This window comes from Hyperoodon ampullatus, assembly GCF_949752795.1.
Source record: "Hyperoodon ampullatus genome assembly, chromosome: 3".
Lineage (NCBI taxonomy): Eukaryota > Metazoa > Chordata > Mammalia > Artiodactyla > Ziphiidae > Hyperoodon > Hyperoodon ampullatus.
The window spans coordinates 73,445,893-73,472,896 of NC_136916.1; the positions used below are offsets into that span (position 1 = coordinate 73,445,893).

Consider the following 27,004-nt stretch of genomic DNA (forward strand, 5'->3'; position numbering starts at 1 on the left):
GGGCTGCACCGTGCCAGAGAGGCTCTGTTGAAGTATCTCGGAACTGGACTTTCCAGTCACACAGCTTATAGAGGAGACGGCAAATGACACTGCAGGTGTTTGCTCTGCGTCTCATTCAACAAGGAGCCCTCAGGGGAGCTCCTTCCCACACCCCACAGGCTTGGTACTTCTGTTGCTGCTTGTAAACTTATGAAAGACAGCTACAACAGTCCATAGAATTTTTGAATTTTAAATTCATAATTTAGTCCAACCCCTTTATTCATTTATGTGTTTGGAAATAATTTTAAGCTTACAGGATAATTTCAAGTATATCACAGAGAACTCTTACATATTGCCTTTACCCAGATTTACCAGTTAACGTTTCCCCCATTTGCTTTGTCATTTTTTCCTCTCTCGCTGTTTCTCTTTCTCTTTCTCTTTCTCTCTCAACACACACACACACACACACACGTGCTCACACATGTGGGTGTGTGTATATATATACATATATATATATATATATATATATATACATATTTTTTCTGAACCAGTTGAAAGTTGAAACCATCATGTCCTTTTAATCCTAAATAGTTCAGTGTGTATTTCCTAAGGACAAGGACATTTTTCTACAGAATCACAGTATAGTTATCAATTTCAGGAAAGGTAGCAATCTACCATCCATGTTTCAGTTTTGTCAGTTGATCGGATAGTGCCTTTCATTGCTTTTTTTCCCTCACTATTGGATTTGGCCCAGGATCACATTCTGCATTCAGCTGTCACCTAACGGGAATGGTCCTTACCCCTTCTTGCCTTTTGTGTCATAGATATTGTTGAAGCGTTGCAACCCTGTTTGTTTTTCACGTGAGAAGTTAAGATAGTTCCAGGATCACACAGCTAGTTATGAAAGAATCAAGATTAGAAACAGGACATTTGAAACACAAAAGAGATATGTTTCCAGTTAAGTTACTAAATTTGATAATTAAGAGCAGGCATCATTGCCTTACCTAAGTATTATTAAGTTTTCTTCAACTACTTGGTCACTTCGAAATATAAGCCATTTCTAGAATGTTAGGTGAGCAATTGCGCACCTGTAGAACCAGTATTTGTTATCCTGAAAAGGCTTAATGCTCACACCTACAATTAGCAAGAAAAAAAGACCTTTAACTTTCATTAGAAAAATACAACTTTTGGTGGCTGCCTTATCCAGCCCAGCAAAACCAACTACTATTTATACCAACAATGTGATTTTTTTCAAACCATGTAAACTTTAGTGATTGAGTAAAGAGTAAAAATGGGGGGAAAAACCCAAAACAGGAAAAAGGCCAAGCTTTGCAATCCACGGGCACCATGGTAGTGCATCCGTTTGTACAGGTTAAAGGCCAGCGTACAGAGCAGAATGAATTGAGGAGTATTCTCTGTGAAAAGGGAGATTCCACAGGACCCACAAGGTAAATGTGCAAGTGTTTGTGGGTTCACTCGTGTGTCTGCACACTTGATACACAAAATTGAGAAAGGCAGATTTGTTTTTTTTCTTTCCCATTCTCCTTTTAGCAAAGGACCAGAAGAAATCAAGGCTGAGCGATTGGACCATCTTTTAGTGAGGGCAGTGAGACCCATAGAAAGAGGCCCTGAAAATGCAACTGAAGCCCCATAACTGCTGTCCTCCCTTCTGAACTCCTCTTCACTTCTTGGGCCTCCTGTCCCCTCTGTCCTCCCACAGCACAGGGTCCCCACTCCTCCTTAGCCGACTCCTCCCCTCCAAAGCGGCCTCCTCCTTCTCCCTGATATGCAGAAAATCCAGCTATTTCAGCAGCACCCTCCCTGGGTGTTGCCCTCCCTGTGTTATTAATGAAGCCCTCTGCAGTAGGAAAGGGGGTGGTGGTGGAAAGCTATCCCATCATAATGATGGTAATAGTAATGTTATAACTACCATTTCTGAGTGCTTACTATATGCTAAGCTCTTCCCATTTGTCAACTCATTTAATTCTCACAACAACCTGACAAGGTGAGACCTGTTTTATTACAGAAGAAACTGAGGCCCAGAGAAGCTACGTAACTTGCTGCAGACCCCAGGGAAGCCATGATCCAAATCTAGCGGGCTCCAGCGCCCATGCCATTGACCTCTCCTCTCTGCAGTGGCTTGGCTGTCTCTGAAGGCATTTGTGTTTAATGGCAGTCTCTTCTGTTTCTAGGACTCTGCAGTTTGCAAAGCTGGCTGTGTGTTTCTCTGGAGTCGCTCATTCAGAGATGTGGGGTTAGTTCTACCCAAGGAATGGGAGGTTGTGCAGGTTACCAGGCCAGAAAATAGCAGCCTTAGTCCTGGAACCCAGCTCTGATGATTCTAGGCCAGGTGTATCACTCTTCTTTCTAAAACTGGCAAAGCTTCCCAAAGCTCTTACAAGGAAGGCCACACCCTTGACCTTGACTTTCAAGGCTAACAGGAGATGGCTGCATTCACCAATCCAGCTTTATCTTCACCCCACCCCCTCCTCCTGCCACTCCTCTCCCTGAAGCCACACTGGTCTTCTTTTAGCCCTTGAATTTTCCATGATGCCTCCACCTGAGAGTTTATATGTCGTTTCCTCCAACTGGAATCCTCTTTCCTGTGTCTTCCCTTCAACTAGAGGGAAGAGGGACATCTCCATTCAGTCAGAACCCTGCAATATGCTCCCTGTCCTTTTCTTTCTTTCTTTGCATGGACCACGGTGAGTTTAATTTTATGTTTAGGTAATTATTCACATTCTCTGATAGAATGCATGAAGGAGATATTTTTTAGTAGACTCCTTTGTTAGTTTTGACACTGAAAAATTCCCAGTAGGAGACCTTGTATGGGGCCAGGCCCTGGAACAGGTGATGGGAGGATACAGAGATGAAGCCATCATGGCTGCTGCCTTTGGAAAGCTTGCTAGCTAATGAGGAGTCAACTAATGTAAGAGCTTTTACTGCAAGGCAGGGTGAATCATCCAAATGCTCTAAAGAAGCTGGTAGCAGGGGAGCCCAGAGAAAAGTTATAAATTCAGAGGTGATCAGAATAGCACAGAGATTTTGGTATGGAGAGGTCCATGCTTTGATAGGTGAAAAGAATTTCAATTGAAAAGGGGAAGGGCATTATAGGCTAAGTGAGTACAGAATAAGGTACACAATTGCTTAAGGACCCAGCAAATCAGAATAGCAAATTGGCTTTATATATATTATTTCCCTGTGGATGCAGGCACCAAAATGTAAGCCCTTACTAGTTCAGGAATTTCAGTCTGTTTTATTCATTGCTGTATTTCTGGTTCCCACAAAGTTCCTTGTAGCACTTCGGTGCTTAATAAATATTTATTGAGGGCTTCCCTGGTGGCGCAGTGGTTGAGAGTCCGCCTGCTGATGCAGGGGACACGGGTTCGTGCCCCAGTCCGGGAAGATCCCACATGCCGCGGAGCGGCTGGGCCCGTGAGCCATGGCCACTGAGCCTGCACGTCCGGAGCCTGTGCTCCGCAACGGGAGAGGCCACAACAGTGAGAGGCCCGCGTACCACAAAAATATATATATATATTTATTGAATGCATAAGGTAGGTACTCATTGCTTCCATTTTACAATTGAAAATATGCACAAATAAGTGACTCAAGATTACATAGAGCCAGGATTTTAAGAAAGTATGGAAAAATATATTTTAAAATGTTGGGGGTGAGAAAAACCTTTTAAAGCATAACGTGGAGGAAACAACTGTTTCATATAAAGGAAACAATTGATAACTTTTGTTACAAAAATGTTTTAAAAATTGATTTGTCAAGAAAAATTATAAACAAAGTTGTAAGAATCAAAACCATGTGATGTTATTTAACATGATTAAAAAGTAATGTTATAATCCTTTAACATATAAAGAGCACTTAGGAGTCAACAGAAAAAGTAAACACCCCAAAAGAAAAATGGACAAATGGACAGATACCATGAAGAAGCAGTTCACAAAAGCACAAATCACAATAATTTAAAAAACTCATATATATATCTTCACAAGAAATAAAAATGTAAATATATAAATAGTGTGATATTGTTTTTGGTAGCAGCTGACAAAGTACAATGTTGGTCAAGATCCAAGGAAGCAGATACTCTCATACACTGGGTGCAAGACTATGAATTGGCACAGTCTTGCTGGAAAGCATCTAGCAATACACTCCAAAATGTAAATTGAGTATACTCTTTGATTCGGGATTTTAGCAATTCTAAGGAAATATCAAAAATTTTTACCAAAATGTCTTTACAAGTAATATTCTGACAGTGTTCTTTATTGTTTTCACTGTTGTCAATTTAATTAATACTTTTGCCTACATAATCTCCAAAAGAGTAGTTCTCAATTTAACCAAAGCACTTTCCATGATGCCAAAAATTAACGTTTGGTTGCCATCACTCTTGCAACAAAAGTACTTGGACAACTGCCAACTGCAGAGGACTCAGGTGGGTACCTCACTATTACACAGATGCAGGCAAGAGCTCAAAGAAGCCTTCAGGAAAACTTGTTAATTCTTTGATTTTCCTCAGCAACTTCTCCCCTCTTATTTTCTTTAGCAAATATCCAGAACCACCAGTAGTCTCTGTAAATCTACTATTCAACTCCTCACCCTCAGCAAGGGTTGCCTTTAATCACATGTCAAGCAATTGGCTGGAGTGGAATTCTAACCCAATGCTTTCAGCACCATCTTGACTCCCTTTTTTTTTTTTAATTTATTTTTGGCTGCATTGGGTCTTCATTGCTCTGCACGGGCTTCCTTTAGTTGTGGCAAGCAGGGGCTACTCTTCGTTGCAGTGCATGGACTTCTCATTGCGGTGGCTTCTCTTGTTGCGGAGCACGGACTCTAGGTGCGCGGCTTCAGTAGTTGTGGCACACGGGCTCAGTAGTTGTGGCTCACGGGCTCTAGAGCACAGGTTCAGTAGTTGTGGTGCACGGGCTTAGTTGCTCCGCGGCATGTGGGATCTTCTTGGACCAGGGCTCGAACCCGTGTCCCCTGCGTTGGCAGGCGGATTCTTAACCACTGCGCCACCAGAGAAGTCCCCTATATTATTTCAAGTGGTGTCAATCCCTACTCTGTGTCAATCTACTAGGTTAACACTACCACCTCCCAAAGTCCTTCAATCCATTAGGTCCTTTCAAAGTCCTGCTAGTGTTAGAGGGTCTCCCGCAGAAGTGGGGGGTGGCTGTGGCTCACCGTGGGGTCAAGGACACTGGCAGCATAAGCTCTGGGAAGCATTCCCTGGTGTGAGCTCTCCCAGAGTCCACCATCAGCCCCACCAAAGAGCCGGGCAGGCTCCAGTGCTAGGTCGCCTCAGGCCAAACAACCAACAGGGAGGGAACCCAGCCCCACCCATCAGCAGACAAGCGGATTCAGTGTTCTTTATAATACAGTGAAAATTTGGAAACAACTTAAATGTCTATCAATAAGGGATTAGCTAAATAAGTTATAAGATCTGTAAATGGATTTCTACACAGCTATTACATAGGATGGTATATAGTATGGGTTGGCAAACTGGCTCACAGGCCAAATCCAGTTCACTGACTGTTTTTGTTAATAAAGTTTTACTGGCACACAGCCACACTCATTTACTGTTATATTGTCTATAGCTAGTTTCGCACTACAATGGTCACTTGAACCTTTGCAACTGAAACCAAATGCCCCAGAGGCCTGAAATATTTACTGTCTGTCCCTATACAAAAATGTTTGCTGACCCCTGATTTATAAATATGTTCATTGTCATGGAAAGCTCGCTGTAACGTATTACTGAGTGATAAAAGCAGGGTAAAAAATCACAACCATAGTGTGATCCCTGTTATATGAAATCATGTGGTAATGCGGAAGGGGGAGAAACACCTTAAATAATGTATTTTTAGGAAAGATGTCTTAAATTATGTTCACCAGACATTATATATATTGGGTTTCCTGTGAGTTGTGAGATTTTAATTTAATTTTTACTTAACCTCTTTATATTTTTCTGTAATTCCTAAGTTTCTAAAAAAATTTACATAAGTAAAATGGATAAATGGCTATTGTTTTTGTTATATTGAGTTCAGAGTTCATATTATTTCTTTTTTTAAAAATTAATTAACTTATTTATTTTTGGCTGCATTGGGTCTTTGTTGCTGCGTGCAGGCTTTCTCTAGTTGCGACGAGCGGGGGCAACTCTTCATGGCAGTGCGCGGGCTTCTCATTGTGGTGGCTTCTGTTGTGGAGCACGGGCTCTAGGCACGCGGGCTTCAGTAGTTGTGGCACACAGGCTCAGTAGTTGTGGCTTGTAGGCTCTAGAGCCCAGGCCCAGCAGTTGTAGCACACGGGCTTAGCTGCTCCGCGGCCTGTGGGATCTTCCTGGACCAGGGCTTGAACCCGTGTCCCCTGCATTGGCAGGCGGATTCTTAACCACTGTGGCACCAGGGAAGTCCCATATTATTGCTTTTTGAATAAAGGTCTTATACTAATAACTCACAAAGAAAGAAAATAGAGCTACTAAGCAGACTGTCAAAAGGAACTGTCAAAGCCTGCAAAAAATGCAAGTTGAAATTGTTTTGGAGGGAGGATGGGGCAGCCTGCAGGGGCAGCAGCTCCTGCCTTCTCTGCAGCTCGGTAGCCAGGGGTGGAAGGAAGCCTCAGGTGAAACCCCAAGTCAGCCCCCACACTGTATCCTGCTGTCTCATGTCTCCCCCCTCGTTTTTTTTTTACCATTTGGTTTGGGGTTCTATCTGTTCTTGTTTTTTTCTTCTTCTTCTTTTCTTCTGAGCCGTGTGGCTGGCAGGGTCTTGGTGCTGCGGCCAGGTGTCAGGCCTGAGCCTCCAAGGTGGGAGAGCCTAGTCCAAGACACTGGACCACCAGAGACCTCCTGGCCCAATGTAATATCAATCAGTGAGAGCTCTCCGAAAGATCTCCATCTCAATGCTAAGACCCAGCTCCACCCAATGGCCAGCAAGCTCCAGGGCTGGACGCCCCATGCCAAACAACTAGCAAGACAGGAACACAACCACACCCATTAGCAGAGAGGCTGCCTAAAGACATACTAAGTTCACAGACACCCCAAAACACACTGCCAGGAGTGGCCCTGCCCACCAGAAGAACAAGATCCCGCCCCACCCACGAGAACACAGGCACCAGTCCCCTCCACTAAGAAGCCTACACAAGCCACTGAACCAACCTCACCCACTGGGGGAAGACACCAAAAACAACAGGAACTATTAACCTGCAGCCTGTGAAAAGGAGACCCCAAACACAGTAAGTTAAACAAAATGAGAAGACAGAGAAATATGCAGCAGCTTAAGGAACAAGGTAAAACCCCACCAGACCAAACAAATGAGGAGGAAATAGACAGTCTACCTGAAAAAGAATTCAGAATAATGATAGTAAAGATGATCCAAAATCTTAGAAATAGAATGGAGAAAATACAAGAAACATTTTAAAAGGACCTAGAAGAGCTAAAGAGCAAACAGACAATGATGAACAACACAATAAACAAAATTAAAAATTCTCTAGAAGGAATCAATAGCAGAATAACTGAAGCAGAAGAATGGATAAGTGACCTGGAAGATAAAATAGTGGAAATAACTGCTGCAGAGCAGAGTAAAGAAAAAAGAATGAAAAGAATTAAGGACAGTCTCAGATACCTCTGGGACAACATTAAACACACCAACATTTGAATTATAGGGGTCCCAGAAGAAGAAGAGAAAAAGAAAGGGCCTGAGAAAATGTTTGAAGAGATTATAGTTGAAAACTTCCCTAACATGGGAAAGGAAATAGTCAAGTCCAGGAAGCACACAGAGTCCCATACAGGATGAATGCAAGGAGAAACACACCAAGACATATTAATCAAACTATCAAAAATTAAATACAAAGAAAAAATATTAAAAGCAGCACGGGAAAAGCAACAAACAACATATAAGGGAATCCCCATAAGGTTAACAGCTGATCTTTCAGCAGAAACTCTGCAAGCCAGAAGGGAGTGGCAGGACATTTTTAAAGTGATGAAAGGGAAAAACCTACAACCAAGATTACTCAGCAAGGACCTAAATGTAAGACCAGACACTATAAAACTCTTAGAGGAAAACATAGGCAGAACACTCTATGACATAAATCACAGGAAAGTCTTTTTTGACCCACCTCCTAGAGAAATGGAAATAAAAACAAAAGTAAACAAATGGGACCTAATGAAACTTAAAAGCTTTTGCACAACAAAGGAAACCATAAATAAGGCAAAAGGCAACCCTCAGAATGGGAGAAAATATTTGCAAATGAAGCAACTGACAAAAGGTTAATCTCCAAAATTTACAAGCAGCTCATGCAGCTCAATATTAAACAACCCAATCCAAAAATAGACAGAAGACCTAAACAGACATTTCTCCAAAGAAGATATACGATGGCCAAAAAACACATGAAAGGATGCCCAACCTCACTAATTAGTAGAGAAATGCAAATCAAACCTACAGTGAGGTATCACTTCACACCAGTCAGAATGGCCATTATCAAAAAATCTACAAACAATAAATGCTGGAGAGAATGTAGAGAAAAGGAAACCCTCTTGCACTTTTCGTAGGAATGTAAATTGATACAGCCACTATGGGGAACAGTATGGAGGTTCCTTAAAAAACTAAAAATAGAACTACCATATGACTTAGCAATCCCACTACTGGGCATATACCCTGAGAAAACCATAATGCAAAAAGAGACCTGTAACACAATGTTCATTGCAGCACTGTTTGCAATAGCCAGGACATGGAAGCAACCTAAGTGTCCATTGACAGATGAATGGATAAAGAAGATGTGGCACATATATACAAGAAATGAAATTGAGTTATTTGTAGGGAGGTGGATGGACTTAGAGTCTGTCATACAGAGTGAAGTAAGTCAGAAAGAGAAAAACAAATACTGTATGCTAACGCATATATATGGAATCTAAAAAAAAATGGTTCTGATGAGCCTAGGGGCAGGATAGGAATAAAGACGCAAATGTAGAGAATAGACTTGAGGACACAGGGAGAGGGAAGGGTAAGCTGGGATGAAGTGAGAGAGTAGCACTGACATATATATAGTACCAAATGTAAAACAGATAGCTAGTGAGAAGCAGCCGCATAGCACAGGGAGGTCAGCTCAGTGCTTTGTGACCACCTAGAGGGGTGGGATAGGGAGGGTGAGAGGGAGGCTCAAGAGGGAGGAGATATGGGGATATATGTATACATATATCTGATCCACTTTGTTATACATCAGAAACTAACACAATATTGTAAAGCAATTATACTCCAATAAAGATGTTAAAAGAATTGTTTTATTTTTTAAATTAGCAAATTTTAAACCCACTTAATACTGGTTAGGGGGGTTCAATAAAACCCTTCTTTCATAAATTGCTGGTCGCCTTCTAAATTGTTATAATTTTGGAAAATAATCTGGTAAAGTCTTAATAGCTTTTAATATAACCTTGAACTTCTGTACTTTTAATGTATGCCTTGGAATAGTATTCTCACCTTTAGGAACATACACATCTAAAGAAATAAACTTTGATTTGGGAAAGACAATATACACCAAGTTTTTCAGGTAAAATGTTTTTGATTTAAAGTTAAATGGAATTGAACATAAGATCCCATGCATGGGGCTTCCCTGGTGGCGCAGTGGTTGAGAGTCCGCCTGCCGATGCAGGGGACACGGGTTCGTGCCCCGGTCCGGGAAGATCCCACATGCCGTGGAGCGGCTGGGCCTGTGAGCCATGGCCGCTGAGCTGAGCCTGCGCGTCCGCAGCCTGTGCTCCGCAACGGGAGAGGCCACAACAGTGAGAGGCCCGCATAATGCAAAAAAAACAAAAAAACAAAACAAAACAAAACAAAAGATCCCATGCGTGCTACTTTTACTACAGTGTCAAAGTCTCTATAGGACAATAGTAAGTGCTGCTCAGGATGAGCAGCAACTGGAGCTCTCGTACGTTGCTGGTGGGGATGCAAAACAGCCACTCTGGGAAACAGCTTTTCAGTTTCTTATAAAGTTAAACATATACTTGCAGTGTGATACCCAGCAATCCCAACCCTATGTATTTACCCTTGAGAAATGAAAACTTATGTGCACACAAAAACCTGTACATAACTATTTATAGCAGTTCTGTCCATAATTGTCAAAAACTGGAAATAATACAAATGTTCTGTAATGGGTACATCTACACAATGGAATGCAACTCAGTAATAAAAAAAGAAAGGAGCAGAGTCCGCCTGCCGATGCAGGGGACACGGGTTCGTGCCCCGGTCCGGGAGGATCCCGTGTGCCGCGGAGCGGCTGGGCCCGTGGGCCGTGACCGCTGGGCCTGCATGTCCGGAGCCTGTGCTCCACGACGGGAGAGGCCACAACAGTGAGAGGCCCACGTACCGCAAAAAAAAAAAAAAAAAAAAAAAAAAAGGAGCGTGCTGTTGATACCCACAACTTGCATGAATCTCAGAGGCTCTATGCTGAGTGAAAGAAGGCAGTCTCAAAAGCTGACACACTGTATGATTCCATTTGAATGGCCTTCTTGACAAGACAAAATTAAAGGGATGGAGAATAGATAAGGGGTTGCCAAGTGTTAGGCCTGGGGATGTGACTACAAAGGGACAGCACTGGTGTTTGGGGGATGATGGAACTGCTCTGTCTCCATATTGTGGTGGTAGTTACACAAATCTATGCACATATTGTAATTCATAGAACTGCACACCCCAAAATAGTCAATTTTACTATATTTTAATTTAAAAATAAAATTAAAATAAATATATGTAGGAAAAAATAGAAGATAACACAAAAATTACAGTATTATTTGTTTAAAATCATGATTTTATGGGCAACTTTCTTATTGTTCCAATTTTATATGAATAAATTATTTTTATAATTCGAGTAATATACTTACAAACAAACCTATCCAGGAACTCTAAAATCCTAGCAGTGTATGCAGTTTGGGAAGACAACAAATAGCCTTCATACTGCAATTGTATCTGAAGGCACTGTGCATTCTGGTCATTGAGGGCAGTTCAAATTGTGTCCAGGAGTCTGTTTATGAAATTAATAAAATATGCAATTCACTTTAGAAAGTGGAAGTAGAAGTAATAACAGAATTTTTGCTTCCTTAAAAAGTCTCTTTTATCCACAAAATTTACTCTTGTAGAATTCCTCACTCACTTTTTTTTTCCCTCATTCACTTTTGATGCCAAATAAATGAGATTGTGTCAAAAGGCAATAATAACCCCATATACACATGCATTATCTCATGTTATCCAATCCTGAGAAGGTGAGTGGGGTTAGTGTACACTCATCTCTTTGCAGAGAGGAAACCGAGGTAGAGGAACATTGGAGTGTAGGCAGCGTGGCATAAAAATTCCATTTGCTTTAACTTTTCTCCCAGGAGGCAGACTGTATTTTTTTGTGGCTTGCCAATAATGATATATAAGGTAATATTATCATATTGTTTTCTCTTGAGACTTTCCTGGACATCATTAGGAATGAAATAAGTGTTGTATGCCTTGGGAGATAAAGTATTTGTTTTCTCACTGAAAATTCACAAGTACTTTGACTATAATGAAATACTCTCATCTGTTTGGTTTTTCAGGATTTTGTATTACACGCTGATTCTGCCTCTGCAGTACCTTGAGCCTTTCTTTTCATGCATCTTCCTCAACCTACAGCTCATGGTCCTGCAAATTCTTAATCTTTACTGGGGTTACTTCATCCTGAAGATGCTCAAAAGATGTATATTCACGAAGGTAAGGGCTGTTCAAGTCTTATTGCTCTTAACAAATAGATTTCATTGCCAGATTGAAGGTGAGGCCCAGCTGGTGGAACATTCTACTTAATTTATAGTTAACCAGAATTTTTTCTTGATTTGATCATTCTTGATAAAAGTTTCTCCAAACTATAGATTTTTCATTAAGTAGATTTCTAAGGTGTTCTTAAGAAATTGCTTTTATTAGAGGACAAGGCTTTTTTTTGAAAAATTTCTGTCCAAAAATTGAATATGGCTTCTTAAAGAATGTCCTAATAAGTCTAAATTTGCTCCAGTTTGGGGCAAGCTTTATGGTGATAGTTGGGTACTGTTTTGGATCCTTGGTTTGTTTACCTTTGCTGAACATCCAATTTGCACATAATGCTCTCCCCCTGAGCTTTCTCTTCCTCTCTGAAACTTTGTCCATCATTTGCCTATACTTTTTTCTGAAAACATCTTCTTCCCTAAGAAATTAATAATACATTTTAGATAATAGAAGGGGTTTTTCTGTTTGTTTTGTTTTGAATTCTAGTTTTTAATTTCAAAACAGGGGAGGAGAGGGCTTCAGAAATGAATAAGACATAATCACTGCCTTTGGGGAAACAGCCCAGCATATAGTCGGGGAATATTCACCTACTAACAACTTACATATATTGTACAGAATGTCCTGTGCTGAAGAGAGGTCCCAGAAACTTGCTGAGAGAGACAAAAGAGAAATTAGGGGACCAGGGAAAGTTTCATTGAATAGATGGAATTTGACTGGAGTCTTTAAGGCACGTTAAAAAAAAAGCAAATCACAGCTCCTTCCTTGCCTGGAAATCATACATCCAAGGGAATTTTAATTAAGAATCTTTCAAGGTAAAAAGTTACAGCTGGCCCACTTTGGGTGTTACCTAATCCATGTATAACACAGCATTGTGTCGTGACCAGAATGAGTGACTCATAGGTAACAGGTATGCTGGTAATTTATCAGATAAGCTCATTTTTTTTGATCAACTCTCTGATTAATTCATTTTCCTACTTTAGCAATTGTGTCTCAAAGATCACTGAAGAGCTGACAAATGAAGTGGATGTGGTCATAATTGACCTCTAGATCTTCTAAATCTAGACAGAGGTATAGGAAATTGGGCTACATCTGCATTAATCTCAAGCCAAATCCTGAAAGTTTTTTTTACTTTTTTAAACTAAATTACTGACTTGAGCTTGTTTTCCTGAGAGTAGATTCTTTCCTTTAAAGCTGGAGTGCCAAAAAAAAAAAAAAAAAAAAAAAATTCATTGAATGGTTCTAGTTTATTAATGTTCTAAATAGTTTTTCTATGATCTCTGCAAAAGTTATTTTATCCCTAAGTGACAGATATAGTTCAAGTAACTGAGATAAACTGAAGAATTTGAGCAGTTAGACAATTTGCACATCCAGGGGTTGGACAGAAGGCAGGTCACTGAACTGAGCCTGCCCGACCTTTGGGTCCAGCCTTGCTGGAGCTCCTGTCCCTAGGCAGAAATGGTTCCCTTATTAACTGGTGAGTGACAGTAATGATGGGCTTGGAAGGGATCCAGGCAGAACAAAACTTGGAAACCAGAAAATACTCTTGTTTGGTTTCATCATGATTTTCATATTTCTGATCTCTAATGGGTTGTACCAAGCCTGATAAAAACCCAGTGGGTTGGGGAGCTGTGGACAGGAATTCCTGATTTCTCATGCTGTACTTTGGAAAAGCTGTTTCCAATTGCAATTTGACAGCAGCAGTGGAGGCCCCCGCGGCCCTAATCCTTGCAGTCCGCATGACTTCAGCTGGCTTGCATGTGCACTCTGTTTTCCACAGCAGTGGCAAATCTGGCTGTGAAATCAGCTTCTTCCTCCAAAGCCATAAAGCCGACTTTTAAAGAATGCTGTTTGAAGGCATAGTTGCATTGCAAAGGGGAGGAGAGGGACAGAGGCAGGAGTTGAATTTTTAGAGGAACAACTAACAAGTCAGTTTTCAGTTCTATTTAATAAATATTTAGCATTTCCTACACACCACAATTGTTACCAAGGTGACTAATTCTTGATATTTAAAAAATGGAATTACAGAGGTTTGTAGGCCTCCAAAAAAAATTTTTTTTAATCCTATAACAGCAATTGAGAATTTGTCTTTTCAAGTTCTTTATGTCTGGCAGGGCCCTAATAAGTAATTTTGAAAATGTAAATGAATAAATAATTTGGATGGCAAGTTACAAAATAATTTATTAATCTGTTTATGGTCTCTATGAATTTGCATGGTAGACTGAAAAGACAGAAGTGATTATTCTTAAAAACAGCGATTTTTTGAAGTATTCACATCTTATTTTCCCTAAACAATAATATTGTCGCATGCATATGATGAGTTAGGACCTTCTACCATTTGCTACCTTAAAATAACAATATCACTGTAATTTGGGGCCACTAACATATACACACCATAGTTAGCAGTCATCTTGCTGTTTGAGAACAAGAGTTGGCACTGAAGCTTAACTGGTTCCTATAAAGTGGATGAATTTGTGATGAACTACCAGCCCACACATCACATTCGGAAGTATGACGGGCTGACATATTCAACCTGTCATTCTCTTCGCAAACATGAGAAGTGCTTTCAGAGGAAATTAGAAGAAGCATAGCATGCTTTTGTTTAATATTACTTAAAAGAACTTGATCATCCTTAAGCTTTTATTTTCTTCTTTCTAAATATCATACTGAGTGCTGGCCAGCTCGAGCATGTTTCTGTGACATCTTAGACTGGTTCATTGCCAAGACGTGGAGGTGGAGCTGTAGCCTGCAGCCCTTACAGCCAGGCTGGAGTAGCCAGCCCCTTGGCCACTGGCTCCATCCATCTGCTCTCGATAGGCAGTGTCTCTTAAGTTCACAGAATGACATTTACACATGCTGAACTGTTTCAGTTAAAGAAAGGAACCCTCTAATAAACATGAGGAAACTGAGGCCTCAACCAAATTCACGCAGTAATTGCATGGCAACGCCTGAGTCTCTTAACTTGTAATACTTCACCTTTTCTAATTATTCAGAGAAGAAAATTAATAACCAGAAAATTAATTTAAAATACTTGTATGGAGTAAAAAATAGGGAGTACAGAAACAAATTGAGTAATCAAGATAGTAGATTAAAAGACAGACTGATCCTTCAAGTTATTTTTGAACTTTTTAAAAGCATAAAAACAGTTTTGTAATTATTTTTTAAGTAATTTTTTATTTTTAATAATTTTTACTTCCTAGTGAAACATTTAGGGTAATAGCTAAGACTACAGGCTCTGTGTAGATTCAAATCTTAGCTCTCCCATTTATGGCTGTGTGATCTTGGGCATATTATTTCTATTTAGTGCCTCAGTTTCCTCACCTGTAACATGAGGCTGATGATATTAGTGCCTCCCTTACAGGAGAAAGCCCTTAGAACAGCATCTGGCATCCAGTGCGCACATGATAAACATTAGCTGCCATCATCACTGTCACTGTTACAATATACACGGGTTCCTTGGGCAGAGACCTTGTGAATTCCAAGTGGCCTGACAGTTTGCTCTCACTCAAGCTCTCTCTTCCATTTGCTTAAATAAGGCTGCAGCTGATGTCAGGGGTCAGAGTCCTAGACTTTCTACCAGTGGCTCTAATGATAGCTTCCTAAGCTGTCTTCTGCCAGTTGACTTTCATGACTCACATTCTAGATGGTACTTTTCGACACATTCTCTCAGATATCAGCATATTAGGGAAGAAATACAAAATCTGTAACTTCCAAGAAGACTTCAAGTCTCTTTTGTTAGTAGGCAATAGTGGATGTAAAAACTGCCATTTGCTGAACAAGACATTATAAAAATACCACAAAGGCTGACTACTGAGAGTGTTAGAAAAATGCTATTGGTTTATATTTCCATATTTCTGGATATTTATATAGATTAACTAGATTAACAATCTATTCAAGAAACAACAGTGGAATTTGTAAAATTTGATAACAAAAATAACTTTGCAAAGTTGCCGGGCTCAAAGAATTTCAAATTTGAATATTCTATACTACATGTTCAGCCCAGCCACAAAATAGAGAATCCCATAGGATTTTAGAGCTAGAAGAAGACCACTAAATGTCTACCAGGACACCAGGACCCTTCTCACGGCCTTGCCACTGCGGCTTACCACTCGTGTTCATGTAGATGGTAGTCTCTCTTGCATGGAGGAAGAGAGACCTGAGTGAGGAAGGGACGTGCCTTACCCAAGGTCACACAGGAGTGGGGACTCCTGAGACTAATTCTGTGCTCTCTGCCTCCCCAGGAATAGTGTGCATCTGTGTGTGTGTGTGTGTGTGTGTGTGTGTGTTTAGTGTGGCTTACACTCCATTCCCACAAACTTCATCATCTTATCATAAACTTTGCTTGGTTACCTTACAAATAATCAATTAATTCCAGCTCTTCATAGAGGGTTCTCTTTAGAAAATCTCATTAAGGATATTCCCATTAGGGGATTTTCTGGCTTAAATCAGTCATAAACCTATTTTGTGTGTTTTTTGTTTTAAATAAGCCTGAAGTGTAGAGTTGTTTAAAGGAGTCAAAGTAGACTAGGCAATCATCTGAATGGTTCTAAGATAATAAAGAAAGGGGAAAAAAATGTATCATGTGTAAGAGCCAAGCCCTACAAGTAAACTGGCCTCTTCCCAGCTCCATGCCCCCAACGGAATTCCTGTTGCTTTGCCTTCGACTGGGAGGCCTCTGAAATAGACCCACAGGTACAGCCAGGGCACCAAGGTGGTTGCTTGGGAGAAGACCCAACCTCACACTCACAATGGAGATGGAAGCGGCCCAGAACTGGAAGGAGGGGGTCACCTGCTAAAAGGGAAAATGGAGGCTCAGAGGGAGAAAGGGACTTCGTAAGGCCGTGCAAATCAGGACTGGAACCCCCAGCAACCTTCTCAGTGAATACCTCTTTTCCACACCAGGATAACATTATGCAGGCATTTTCTTATACTGGCATGGTCATAAAACAAGATTTTATTTCAGTTTTCTTCAATCCACCCTCTCTTCCTTTGGAGGCATGGAAAGCAGCTGGGTGCCGGCAGCTGAGTGGGGCCTGTTCCCTCTAGAAGATTTCAGATGCTTGGTGTCTGTTTAAAAATGGCAGACCTGGGGCTTCCCTGGTGGCACAGTGGTTAAGAATCTGCCTGCCAATGCAGGAGATATGGGTTCGAGCCCTGGTCTGGGAAGATCCCACATACCGCGGAGCAACTAAGCCCGTGCACCACAACTACTGAGCCTGTGCTCTAGAGCCCGTGCTCCGCAACAAGAGAAGCCACCACGATGAGAAACCTGCGCACCACAATGAAGAGTAGCTCCAGCTTGCCGCAACTAGAGAAAGCCCGCGTGCAACGAAGACCCAACACAGCCAAAAATAAACAAATAAATAAGTTTAAAAAAAAATGGCGGACCTCCCTTCCCTGCAATTGCCCATGAATTATGTAATTATACTACAGTGATTTTCCATACTTACTTTATCACATATTGGCTCCCTTTGTGTGTACTCTTAACTTTTTTGTCTTATGTGTTTTCTAACAATGGTTTTCAAGATACTGTTCTTGGAGGTACTGGACTATGCAGGCCGTTTGATGGACAAGAGGTTAACTGAAGCTGTTATAAAAGGAAGGGACTTGTTCAGGTGAGAGCTGTCCCATGAAGCATTTTTGAGGATAGCAATGGGTACTTAAATCCTGCCTTTCTTTCCTCTGTCCCAAATGTTGACCTGATGCTCCCCTGATGGTATTTCGCTGAAGCTGAAAAGGAGGGTGAGCTATGGGTGAAAAGTAAAGAGATAAAAGAAGCTCTGACATCTCTTGTACCCACGGTTTTAAAAATAATTTCACAAAATGCAATGGGTTTTTATATATTCCTGAAAGGAATGGATATTCTTCATTTTATTAGTAGAAAAACAGACACACGAGCACATGCACGTAAACACACGTACACACACAGATGTTGTATATGGAACTTGAGTTTCTGTTTCTGTATCAGCCTAGACAAGGGGACAAGCACAATTCATGGCTTGTTAATAAATCTACTCATTCACACCAGTATGTGAAAGCTTTATTAATGGCCTCTTGGGGCAGAGAGATTGGTAAGAGCAGGTATGGGAGGAGAGTGTGCCCTGGCCAACACTGTCCCTGTTTACCTCCCAGTTTTCTGTGGCTGTACCCCTCCCTGTGTGGGGCGAGGTCCCACCCCTGACTACAGAAGTCTCAGAAGGGAGCTTTATGTAACACAAAAGGAACCCTATTCCTGAAAACTCATTCTGTTTGTAGATATGGATAAAATTAGTTCCTTTTAAAAACATTTTCATTTTGATTTATCATGTGGGCTTTAGTGCTTGAATGATTTATGATGCAGATGGCTTTATCTGAGTTCTGTTTTGGGGAATAACAAGCATGCCATCTGTGGAACTCTGACTCTCAGTGGGACTGTTTTCTGCAAATGGTGTCTCCTTGCCACACGCGGCAGACTCAGGAAATCTTAAAGCGAGCAGCACTGGGCACGTACCCTCTTCCTGTGGCTCTGAAGCACGTTCTGCAGGCCTGCCCTGAGACCTGTCATTTCCTCAATGTTGCTCGAAGCAGCTCAGGCCTGTAGGTATACTTCTGTAATGTTTTTGGTGTGAATCTGGAGACTGTGGTCAGATCTAAGGGAATGGGATTGGCAGTTCTTACTCATTGGATGGGTTGGGACCTCTGACCCAGTCTCTGGAGTACTGCGCTGAGGCCTGGCCACAATGGGGACACAGTCTAAAGTCAGTACTGGGCCCACCCAGTAGCTACACCCGGTGGCTACTTACATCATGATTTGATAGAAGCCAATCAACCTCCCTGCACCTCTAACAATCAATTTACCCACTTCTCTGGGTGTGAGATGGTGTGAAGAGTGTAGAGAAAGTCCAGCCTCCTTGAGACCCCAAGATCTTGGCTGTCCAGAAAATGAATAATGAGGGGAGGGTAAAACTCAGTGAATGCATAGAAGAGACCTAATCAAACTTTGTCTACTTTCTGTAGCCATTGTTTCTTCCCCATATCAGTTGTGAGTATTTGTGTGTGTGTGCACATGTGTATACACAGAAGGCTTTTAGGGGTACTCTGGGATTCCACACCTGTGAGGGAGGGAAAGAAGCTGGACTGGGCAGAGGGAGAAATTAAACTGTGATGCAATTGCTACAAAGGCCTCAGCCAACCCTACAGAGCACTGTAGAGCTGAGTGGCCCTTCAGAGATATCCCAGTGGAAGCAAAGGGGCCAGACCTCTGTACCGCCACATTAGCCTGTTACTGGACGTGGGCTGCCCTGTGGAAAGGGGCATAACTCTGGTCAAGGGAGCTCCTTTCAGCCAAGGATAAGACCAGAGAAGGACACAGCTGGGAGCTCCCATAGCTGGGAAATTAGAGCTGTGGTCCTGAAGGGGTTTCTGGGCTGTGCATCATGATGTCCACATGGCCTCCGATCTCTGCCTGCCCTACCCCGAACCTAACGCCAGCCCCCACAAAGAGGATTGCATTTACCCTCTGTAGGGAGGCAGACTAAAGATCAATGGGTATGGCTTCCCAAACACTGAGATGTGAGGCCTTAGAGAAGTTATTTATTTTTTCACCCTCTGTTTTCTTTCTTTCTTTGTTTTTTAATTGAGGTATAGTTGATTTGCAATATTATATTAGTTTCAAGTGTACAATATAATGATTCAATATGTTTATAGATTATATTCCATTTATGGCTATATTTCCCCATGCTGTACAATATATCCTTGTTGCTTATTTATTGTCTACATCGTAGTTTGTGTCTCTTGGTCGCATACCCCTATCTGCCCCTCCCCGCTCCCTTCTCCCCACTGGTAACCACTAGTTTGATCTGTGAGTCCATTTCTGTTTTGTTATATACATTCATTTGTTTTATCCTTTAGATTCCACATGTAAATAACATAGAGTGTTTGTCTGACTTATTTCACTAAGCATAATACTCTTTAGGTCCATTCATGTTGTTGCAAATGGCAGAATTTCATTCTGTTTTAATAATGGCTGAGTAATATTCCATTGTATATATATACCACATCTTCTTTATCTGTTCTTCTGTTGATGAGCACTTACTTAGGTTGCTTCCATGTCTTGGCTGTTGTAAATAATGCTGCTATGAAAATTGGGGTATAGGTATCTTTTCAAATTCGTGTGTTTGTTTTCTTCTGATATATGATGGGAATTGCTGTGGGATTGCTGGGTCATATGGTAATTGTGTTTTCAGTGTTTTTGAGGAACCTCCATACTGTCTTCCATAGTGGCTGCACCAATTTACAATCCCACAAACATTGTACTAGTATTCTAAATGATAATCTTGCTGGGTAGAGTACACTAGTTTGCAAGGTTTCCCTTTCAGCACTTTAAATATATCATGCCACTCCCTTCTGGCCTGCTAAGTCACTGCAGAAAAATCAGCTGATAGCCTTATGGGGGTTCCCTTGTATATGACTTTGTTTTTTTCTTGTTGCCTTTAGAATTCTCGCTTTATCTCTAACTTTTGCCACTGTAATTGTGATATGTCTTGGTGTGGGTCTGTTTGGGTTCATCTTATTTGGTTCATCTTCTGTGCCTCTTGTACCTGGATATCTGTTTCCTTCTTCAGGTTTGGGAAGTTTTCAGCCATAATTTCATTAAATACATTTTCAACCCCCTTTTCTCTCTCTTCTCCTTCTGGGATACTTGATGATATCCCAGAGATCCCTTAAACTATTTCCACTAAGAAAAAGAATTTTTTTCTTTTTGCTGTTTTCATTGTGTGATTTCCATTTTTCTATCTTCTAGATAACTTCTGTGTTCTTCTGTATCTAGTCTGCTGTTCATTCCTTTTAGTGTGTTTTTTACTTCAGTTATTGTATTCTTCAGTTCTGACTGGTTACTTTTTTTTAACATAAATTTATTTATTTGTTTTTGGCTGCACTGGGTCTTCATTGCTTTGCGCAGGCTTTCTCTAGTTGCGGCGATCAGGGGATACTCTTTGTTGTGGTGTGTGGGCTTCTCATTGCGGTGGCTTCTCTTGTTGTGGAGCACAGGCTCTAGGCATGCAGGCTCCAGTAGTTGCAGCACACAGGCTCAGTAATTGTGGCTCGCGGGCTCTAGAGTGCAGGCTCAGTAGTTGTGGTGCACAGGCTTAGTTGCTCTGCAGCATGTGGGATCTTCCTGGACCAGGGCTCGAACCCGTGTCCCCTGCATTGGCAGGCGGATTCTTAACCACTGCACCACCAGGGAAGTCCTGACTGGTTATTTTTTGTACTTTCTAGTTTCTTGTTAAAATTTTCACTGTGTTCATCCGTTCTTTTCCCTGATTCAGTTAGCATTCTTATTACTAATGCTTTTAATTCTTTATCTAGTAAATTGTTTATTTCTGTTTCATTAGTGTTGGTTTTTTCAGGGGGTTTCCTTGCTCTTTCAATTGAGACAAATTCCTCTGTCTTATTTTGCTTATCTTCCTCTCTCTATGAAATTAGGTGAAATAGTTACCTACTGCGGTCTTGAAGGGATGTCCTTATGTGGGAGCATCCCTATATAGTCTGCATATGCCCAGTGGCTTTGGTGGGAGAGTTGGATCTGCCATGAACACAAGTCATGTCTTTCCTCAGGGTGTACTGGCAGCTATCACCTTGGTAGGAGGTGGGCCTGGAGAAGGAAGGGCTAGGACCAAAGCCAGGTGTGAGGTAGGGCTTCGCCTCTGCTCAGTGGATGTCACCCCCTGTTGGGGGTGGGGCCATGTCCCAAGTTTCTGGAGCAGAAACCCTGAGGGTCAGGTGGAGCTGGCACAGCTCTTTTTAAGTGTGTGCTGTACACCCCTCCCAGCACTGGCATACTCAGCCCCAGCAGGGAGCAGTGCTGGAGCAAGAGGGGCTGGTGTGGGTATTCAGCGAGGGGCAGGGCAGGGGCTGTGGCAATCTGGCTGCCATCAGAGATATAATCTGCCTCTGATGCACTGTCTCTGCAATCGCCAGGAATGGCTGCCTGCTCCCTGCTCAGATGCCGCTTAGGGTTTGAGCTGCCACAGCATCTCACAGCTGAGCTTTTTCCTTGGTTGTGGCTGCCTATGTTCCCATGTGGAGTTACAATGCAAGGCAAACAGTTCTGGGGTGTTGGGTCAGCTCAGGCTGGGGTGTGCACTGAGGTGGTCACAGGAGACCAGTCAGCCAGCCATGTGGTCTCAATCCACCCTTTCTGCCCTGCTTTGGGAGCAAGCAAGCATTCCCACACTCCTCATGAGCAGAGTCCAGGCTTCCCTCAGCCCTTCTGCTAGTACCACCAGCCCTCCAACTAGCCAAGGGGTCTCATCTTCCCTTTGTCGGACCCCAGAGCTGAGGCGGCCAATATGTGGCTCAAACTGCTCACTCCCCAGGCAGGGTCTCCACCCATGTCATCTCCCTTTTCTCTGAGTCCCCTCCCAGAGGCACAGGTACCGACCCAATTGCTTCTTTTTCCTTCCTGCCCGATTTCGCATGTATCTTTCTTACAGCCTTGGTTGTACAGGAGTCTTTCTGCCAGTTTTCAGTGAGAATTTTTCCACCTGTAGGTATATTTTCAATGTGTTCATGGGGGGAGGCAAGTTCTGCATCCTCCTACTCTGCCATCTTGATGTGAGTCTCCACCCTCCGTTCTGTAATTCGAGTTGATAACTGCCTTACCTTCCTTACAGGGTTGTGGCAAGGATAAAATGCTATGATGTAAATGAAATTACTCTCTAAACTGTGAGGTGTGGAGAAGTATGTGGTAGTGTCATAATCATGGAACCAAACATTCCATGGTTTCCGAGTCAGTCTCAATCCCAGTTGTATTTTCCTGTTCCCCCCTCACTCCCAAGACACTCATTTCTCTCATGCTGTATATCCTTTGTGAGCTGCGGAAAATAGGTTACTGAACGCTAGCCCACCCACTGAGGCATTGAAACACTTTGCTTAGGTGCTTGGTGAGAAAACCTGCCACTTGCAGGTTTCTGGAGCGGGAAGGGGTGAGTAGGTGGTCACTGCCCTATGAAGGGGTTTGGGGTCAGGCCAGGCCTTTCCAAGAGGTTTCAGAAAGCTGTTGGGAAGCAGGTGCTGGAGGTGGCAGATTTGGTGCCTCATCTGCTTGCTCTCATCACCGGTGGAGAAGGCGGCCCTCCTGGCTCCCAGTCTTCACACAGGTCCCGGCAGTGCTGACTGCCTCTCTCCCCCATGAGGGATATGTGTTCCAGAGGCATCCTTGAAATCAGCAGGTCTGTCTCTGGCTCAGGGCTTCTCAGCAGTGAGTGGCACTAGAGACATCCTGTGCCAGATAATTATTTGTTGTAGGGGGTGTCCTGTGCACTGTAGGATGTTTAGCAGAATCCCTGGCCTCTACTCAGCAGATGCTAGTAGCACTCTCACCTACAGTATGACAACCAAAATTGTCTCCAGATGTTGCCAGATGTTCCCATGTAAAAATACCCATGATTGGGAATCACCACCTATATGCACATATATCCTTTTCCCCTTTCTGTAAAGTAAATCATGTTTTCTTCCTCAAGCACAGAAACAGTATTGTTTATAGAAGTTTCAAAGGCTTTCATTGCCCTATTTATTTACTTACTCTCTCCTGTCCTTTGTGCTATCGTTGTCATGCATTTAATTATATATAATAATATATAATGTTTATATAAAAATATAAATATAGGGCTTCCCTGGTGGCACAGTGGTTGAGAGTCCTCCTGCCAATGCAGGGGACACGGGTTTGTGCCCTGGTCCGGGAAGATCCCACATGCCGTGGAGCAGCTGGGCCCGTGAGTCATGGCCACTGAGCCTGCGCGTCCGGAGCCTGTGCTCTGCAACAGGAGAGGCCACAACAGTGAGAGACCCACGTACTGCAAAAAATAATAATAATAATAAATAATAAATAAATATATATAAATATTAATTATATATTATAAATTCCATATTATATTGCTTTTTTGCTTTAAACAACTAATTATTTTAAAAATTAAAAAAATTTTAATGTCTTTTATATTTCCCTACATGTATATCATTTCTGGCTCTCTTCATTCCTTTGTGTAAATGTAAGTATCTGTCTGGTATCATCTTTTTTTCTGTTCTTTTTTCCCCACGAAGACACTCATTTCTTGTAGTGCAGGTCTGCTTGTGATTAATTATCTCAACTTTTGTTTGTCTGAAAAAGTCTTTAATTTTTCCTTTTCTTTTTCTTTTTTCCCTTTTCTTTCACTACTTTGGAGATGCTGCTGCATTGTCTTCTGGCTTACATACTTTCTGGTGAGAAGTTGCTATCTTATTATTTTTGTTACTCTAAATAATGTGTTGTCTTCTGGCTGCTTTTGAGATTTTCTCTTTAATACTAATTTTCAGTGATTATGACATGTCTTGGTGTGCTTTTTTTTTTTGCGGTACATGGGGCTCTCACTGTTGTGGCCTCTCCTGTTGCGGAGCACAGTCTCCGGACGCGCAGGCTCAGCAGCCATGGCTCACGGGCCCAGCCGCTCCGCGGCATGTGGGATCTTCCTGGACCGGGGCACGAATCTGTGCCCCCTGCATCAGCAGGCAGACTCTCAACCACTGTGCCACCAGGGAAGCCCTTGGTATGCTTTTATACTTGGGGTTTGTTGAGCTTCTTGAATCTGTGGGGTTTATAATTTTCATCAAATTCAGACTTCAACAAAATTTTCAAAATTTCTTCTGTCTTTTCTTTTCTGTCTTCTTCTAGGACTTCAATTACCAGTTTATTGGCCCACAAATCATTGATGTTCTATTCATTTTCAGTCTTTTTATTTCTGATCAGTTTCATTTTGAATATTTTCTATTGCTACATCTTCAATTTTTTAATCTTTTCTTTTACTGTGTCTAATCCACAGTTAAGCCTATCTAGTGTGTTTTAAAATTTCAGATATTGTATTTTTCATCTCTATAAATTACATATGGTCTTTTTAATATCTTCCATTTCTTTCATTATATTCATGTTTTTCTCTACCTCCTTGAATATATGGGGCTTATTTATTTATTTATTTATTTATGACTGCGTTGGGTCTTTGCCACTGTGTGCCAGCCTTCTCCAGCTGTGGTGAGTGGGGGCTACTCTTTGTTTTGGTGCACGGGCTTTTCATTGTGGTGGCCTCTCCTGTTGTGGAGCACGGACTCTAGGTGCGTGGGCTTCAGTAGTTGTGGCACGCGGGGTCAGTAGTTGTGGCTCGCAAGCTCTAGAATGCAGGCTCAGCAGTTGTGGCTCACAGGCTTAGTTGCTCTGCAGCATGTGGGATCTTCCCGGACCAGGGATCGAACCTGTGTCCCCTGCATTGGGAGGTGGATTCTTAACCATTGCACTACCAGGGAAGTCCCTGGAGCATACTTATAATAATTATGTTAGCATCTTTGTTTGCTAATTCTGTCATCTCTGATAGTTCTGGGTCTGTTTCTATTGAATTTTCTCTGAGTTATGTGACATTTTCCAGCTTCTTTGCAAACCTGGTAATTTTTGATTGGATGTCAGACATTTTGAATTTACTATGTTAGATGCTGGATATTGTTATATTCTTTCAAATAGTGCTTTTTTTATGTAGTAAAACTAGTGTATTTTGGTTTTGTATGAAGTTAACTTACTTGTAATAAGTTTGATCCTTTCAAAGCCTGCTTTTAAGCTTTGTGAAAATGAGAGTAGAATAGCCTTTAGTCTATGGCTATTAAGTGGAGTTCTTCATAGTATTCTCTTTGCTACCCACGTACTAAGAGTTCTTTCTACTCTGGCTGGTGAGAAGACAACAAATGGCCAAGCCAATGTGGGTTCCAGGTTTTTTTTTTGCCAACTCCTTTCTGGTAGTTCTTGGCCTGGCCTCCAGTAGTTTCCTCATACACATGCACAGATCAGTACTCAGCCAAAGACTGAAGGGGACACCACTGCAGATCTCTGGAGCTCACTCTCTGTGTAACTCCTTTTTTACCAGCAATCTGCCCCATAAATTCTAGCTTCCCTGGCTCTGGTGAACTCTCTGTTTCCTCAACTCACTGGCACCACTGGGCTCTGTTTGGGGTCTTTGCTGCGCTTCAACTTAGAAGCTTCCTCCAGGCAGTAACTGGGGCAGTTGAAGGGCTTCCCTTCTTCATTTTCCTTTTCTTAGGAATCACAGTCCCAAGCAGCTTACTGAACAGTGTCTAAAAATTATAGTTTCATATATTTTATCCAGTTTTCTGTTTGTTTAACATGATAGAATAATCTATTCCCTATTTTTCCATAATAGCCAAAAGCAGAAGTCACAGTATTTTATTTTCTAAATAACAACACTTAATATGCTTCCTGAGATGTCCTGTTTTACTTTTCAAACAAGTACAGCTGTTTGGTGATTCCTTCTTTTTTCCTTATTTTTCTCTCTAGGTCAATGCTGTCCAATTAAAATATAATGTGAGCCACACACATACCTAATGTTAGGTTATCTAGTAGTGTCATTTTAAAAATAATAAGAAACAGATGAAAGTAATTTAATAATATATTCTATTTAACACAATACAAACAAAATATTATCATTTCAATTTTCCTGATGTATATTTTGTCTGGTATGTATTTTAATCAGGGAAGGATTAAATCATTATTTAAAGCTAATATAATGATTCAGCAATCAGTACAAACAAATCATTAATGAGATATTTTTCATCCTTTTTTTCCATACTAAGTCCTTGAAATTCAGTGTATATTTTACACTTACAGCATCTTTCAATTTGGACCGACCGCATTTCAGAAGGCACACGTGGTGAATGGGTGGATACTACATTGGGTGTTACAGCTCCTAGCTCTAGACTAGCAATTCTGCTTCTCAACCACTGCATATGGGACAGGTGGTGGGATATGTTCTCATGTGTGATTTGTTCTCACGGGGTCCCTAGTGGTGTATTCAATTGTAACATGCTGGCTGTACCTACTACCCTTTCTTTCCACTCAAGAAAACTTTCCAGTTTGTGAGCAAGGGAGGAAGATACTATTCTCAGGATCCTTTTTTTTTTTTTAAGCCAATTCTTTGTCTTGTTTTTCTTTCTTTTCTGCAGGTGCCTTTTCTAATCCTATTTCCTTCTTTCTCTTTACTACTCATCTCCAGGTACGACTCTTCTCTGTATACCTGGTTTTCCCCCACAAGCTCTGCTTCTCCAAAGCTGACACTTGTATCTTGTACACCTTGGAGCCCCTTCTCTTTAGCAAGGGCTATGAACTTCCAGGTCATTTATGGCTTTACTTTCTGTTTCTGGGGGGGATTTTGTCTGTGCTTCTTCTAAGTCCTGTACTCCCAGGCTGCTTGTTT

The 27,004-nt window shown here is 41.7% G+C and overlaps 1 protein-coding gene across 1 annotated transcript in view; it reads left to right on the plus strand.

The window, feature by feature from the left end:
* Nucleotides 1-27,004, plus strand: part of CERS3 (ceramide synthase 3) — a 98,054-nt gene that overhangs the window by 53,120 nt on the left and 17,930 nt on the right. Inside the window, exon 9 of the mRNA XM_079701391.1 lies at nt 11,546-11,699. Coding sequence (XP_079557517.1) covers nt 11,546-11,699 — 154 coding nt within the window. The remainder of the gene's footprint in view (nt 1-11,545; nt 11,700-27,004) is intronic.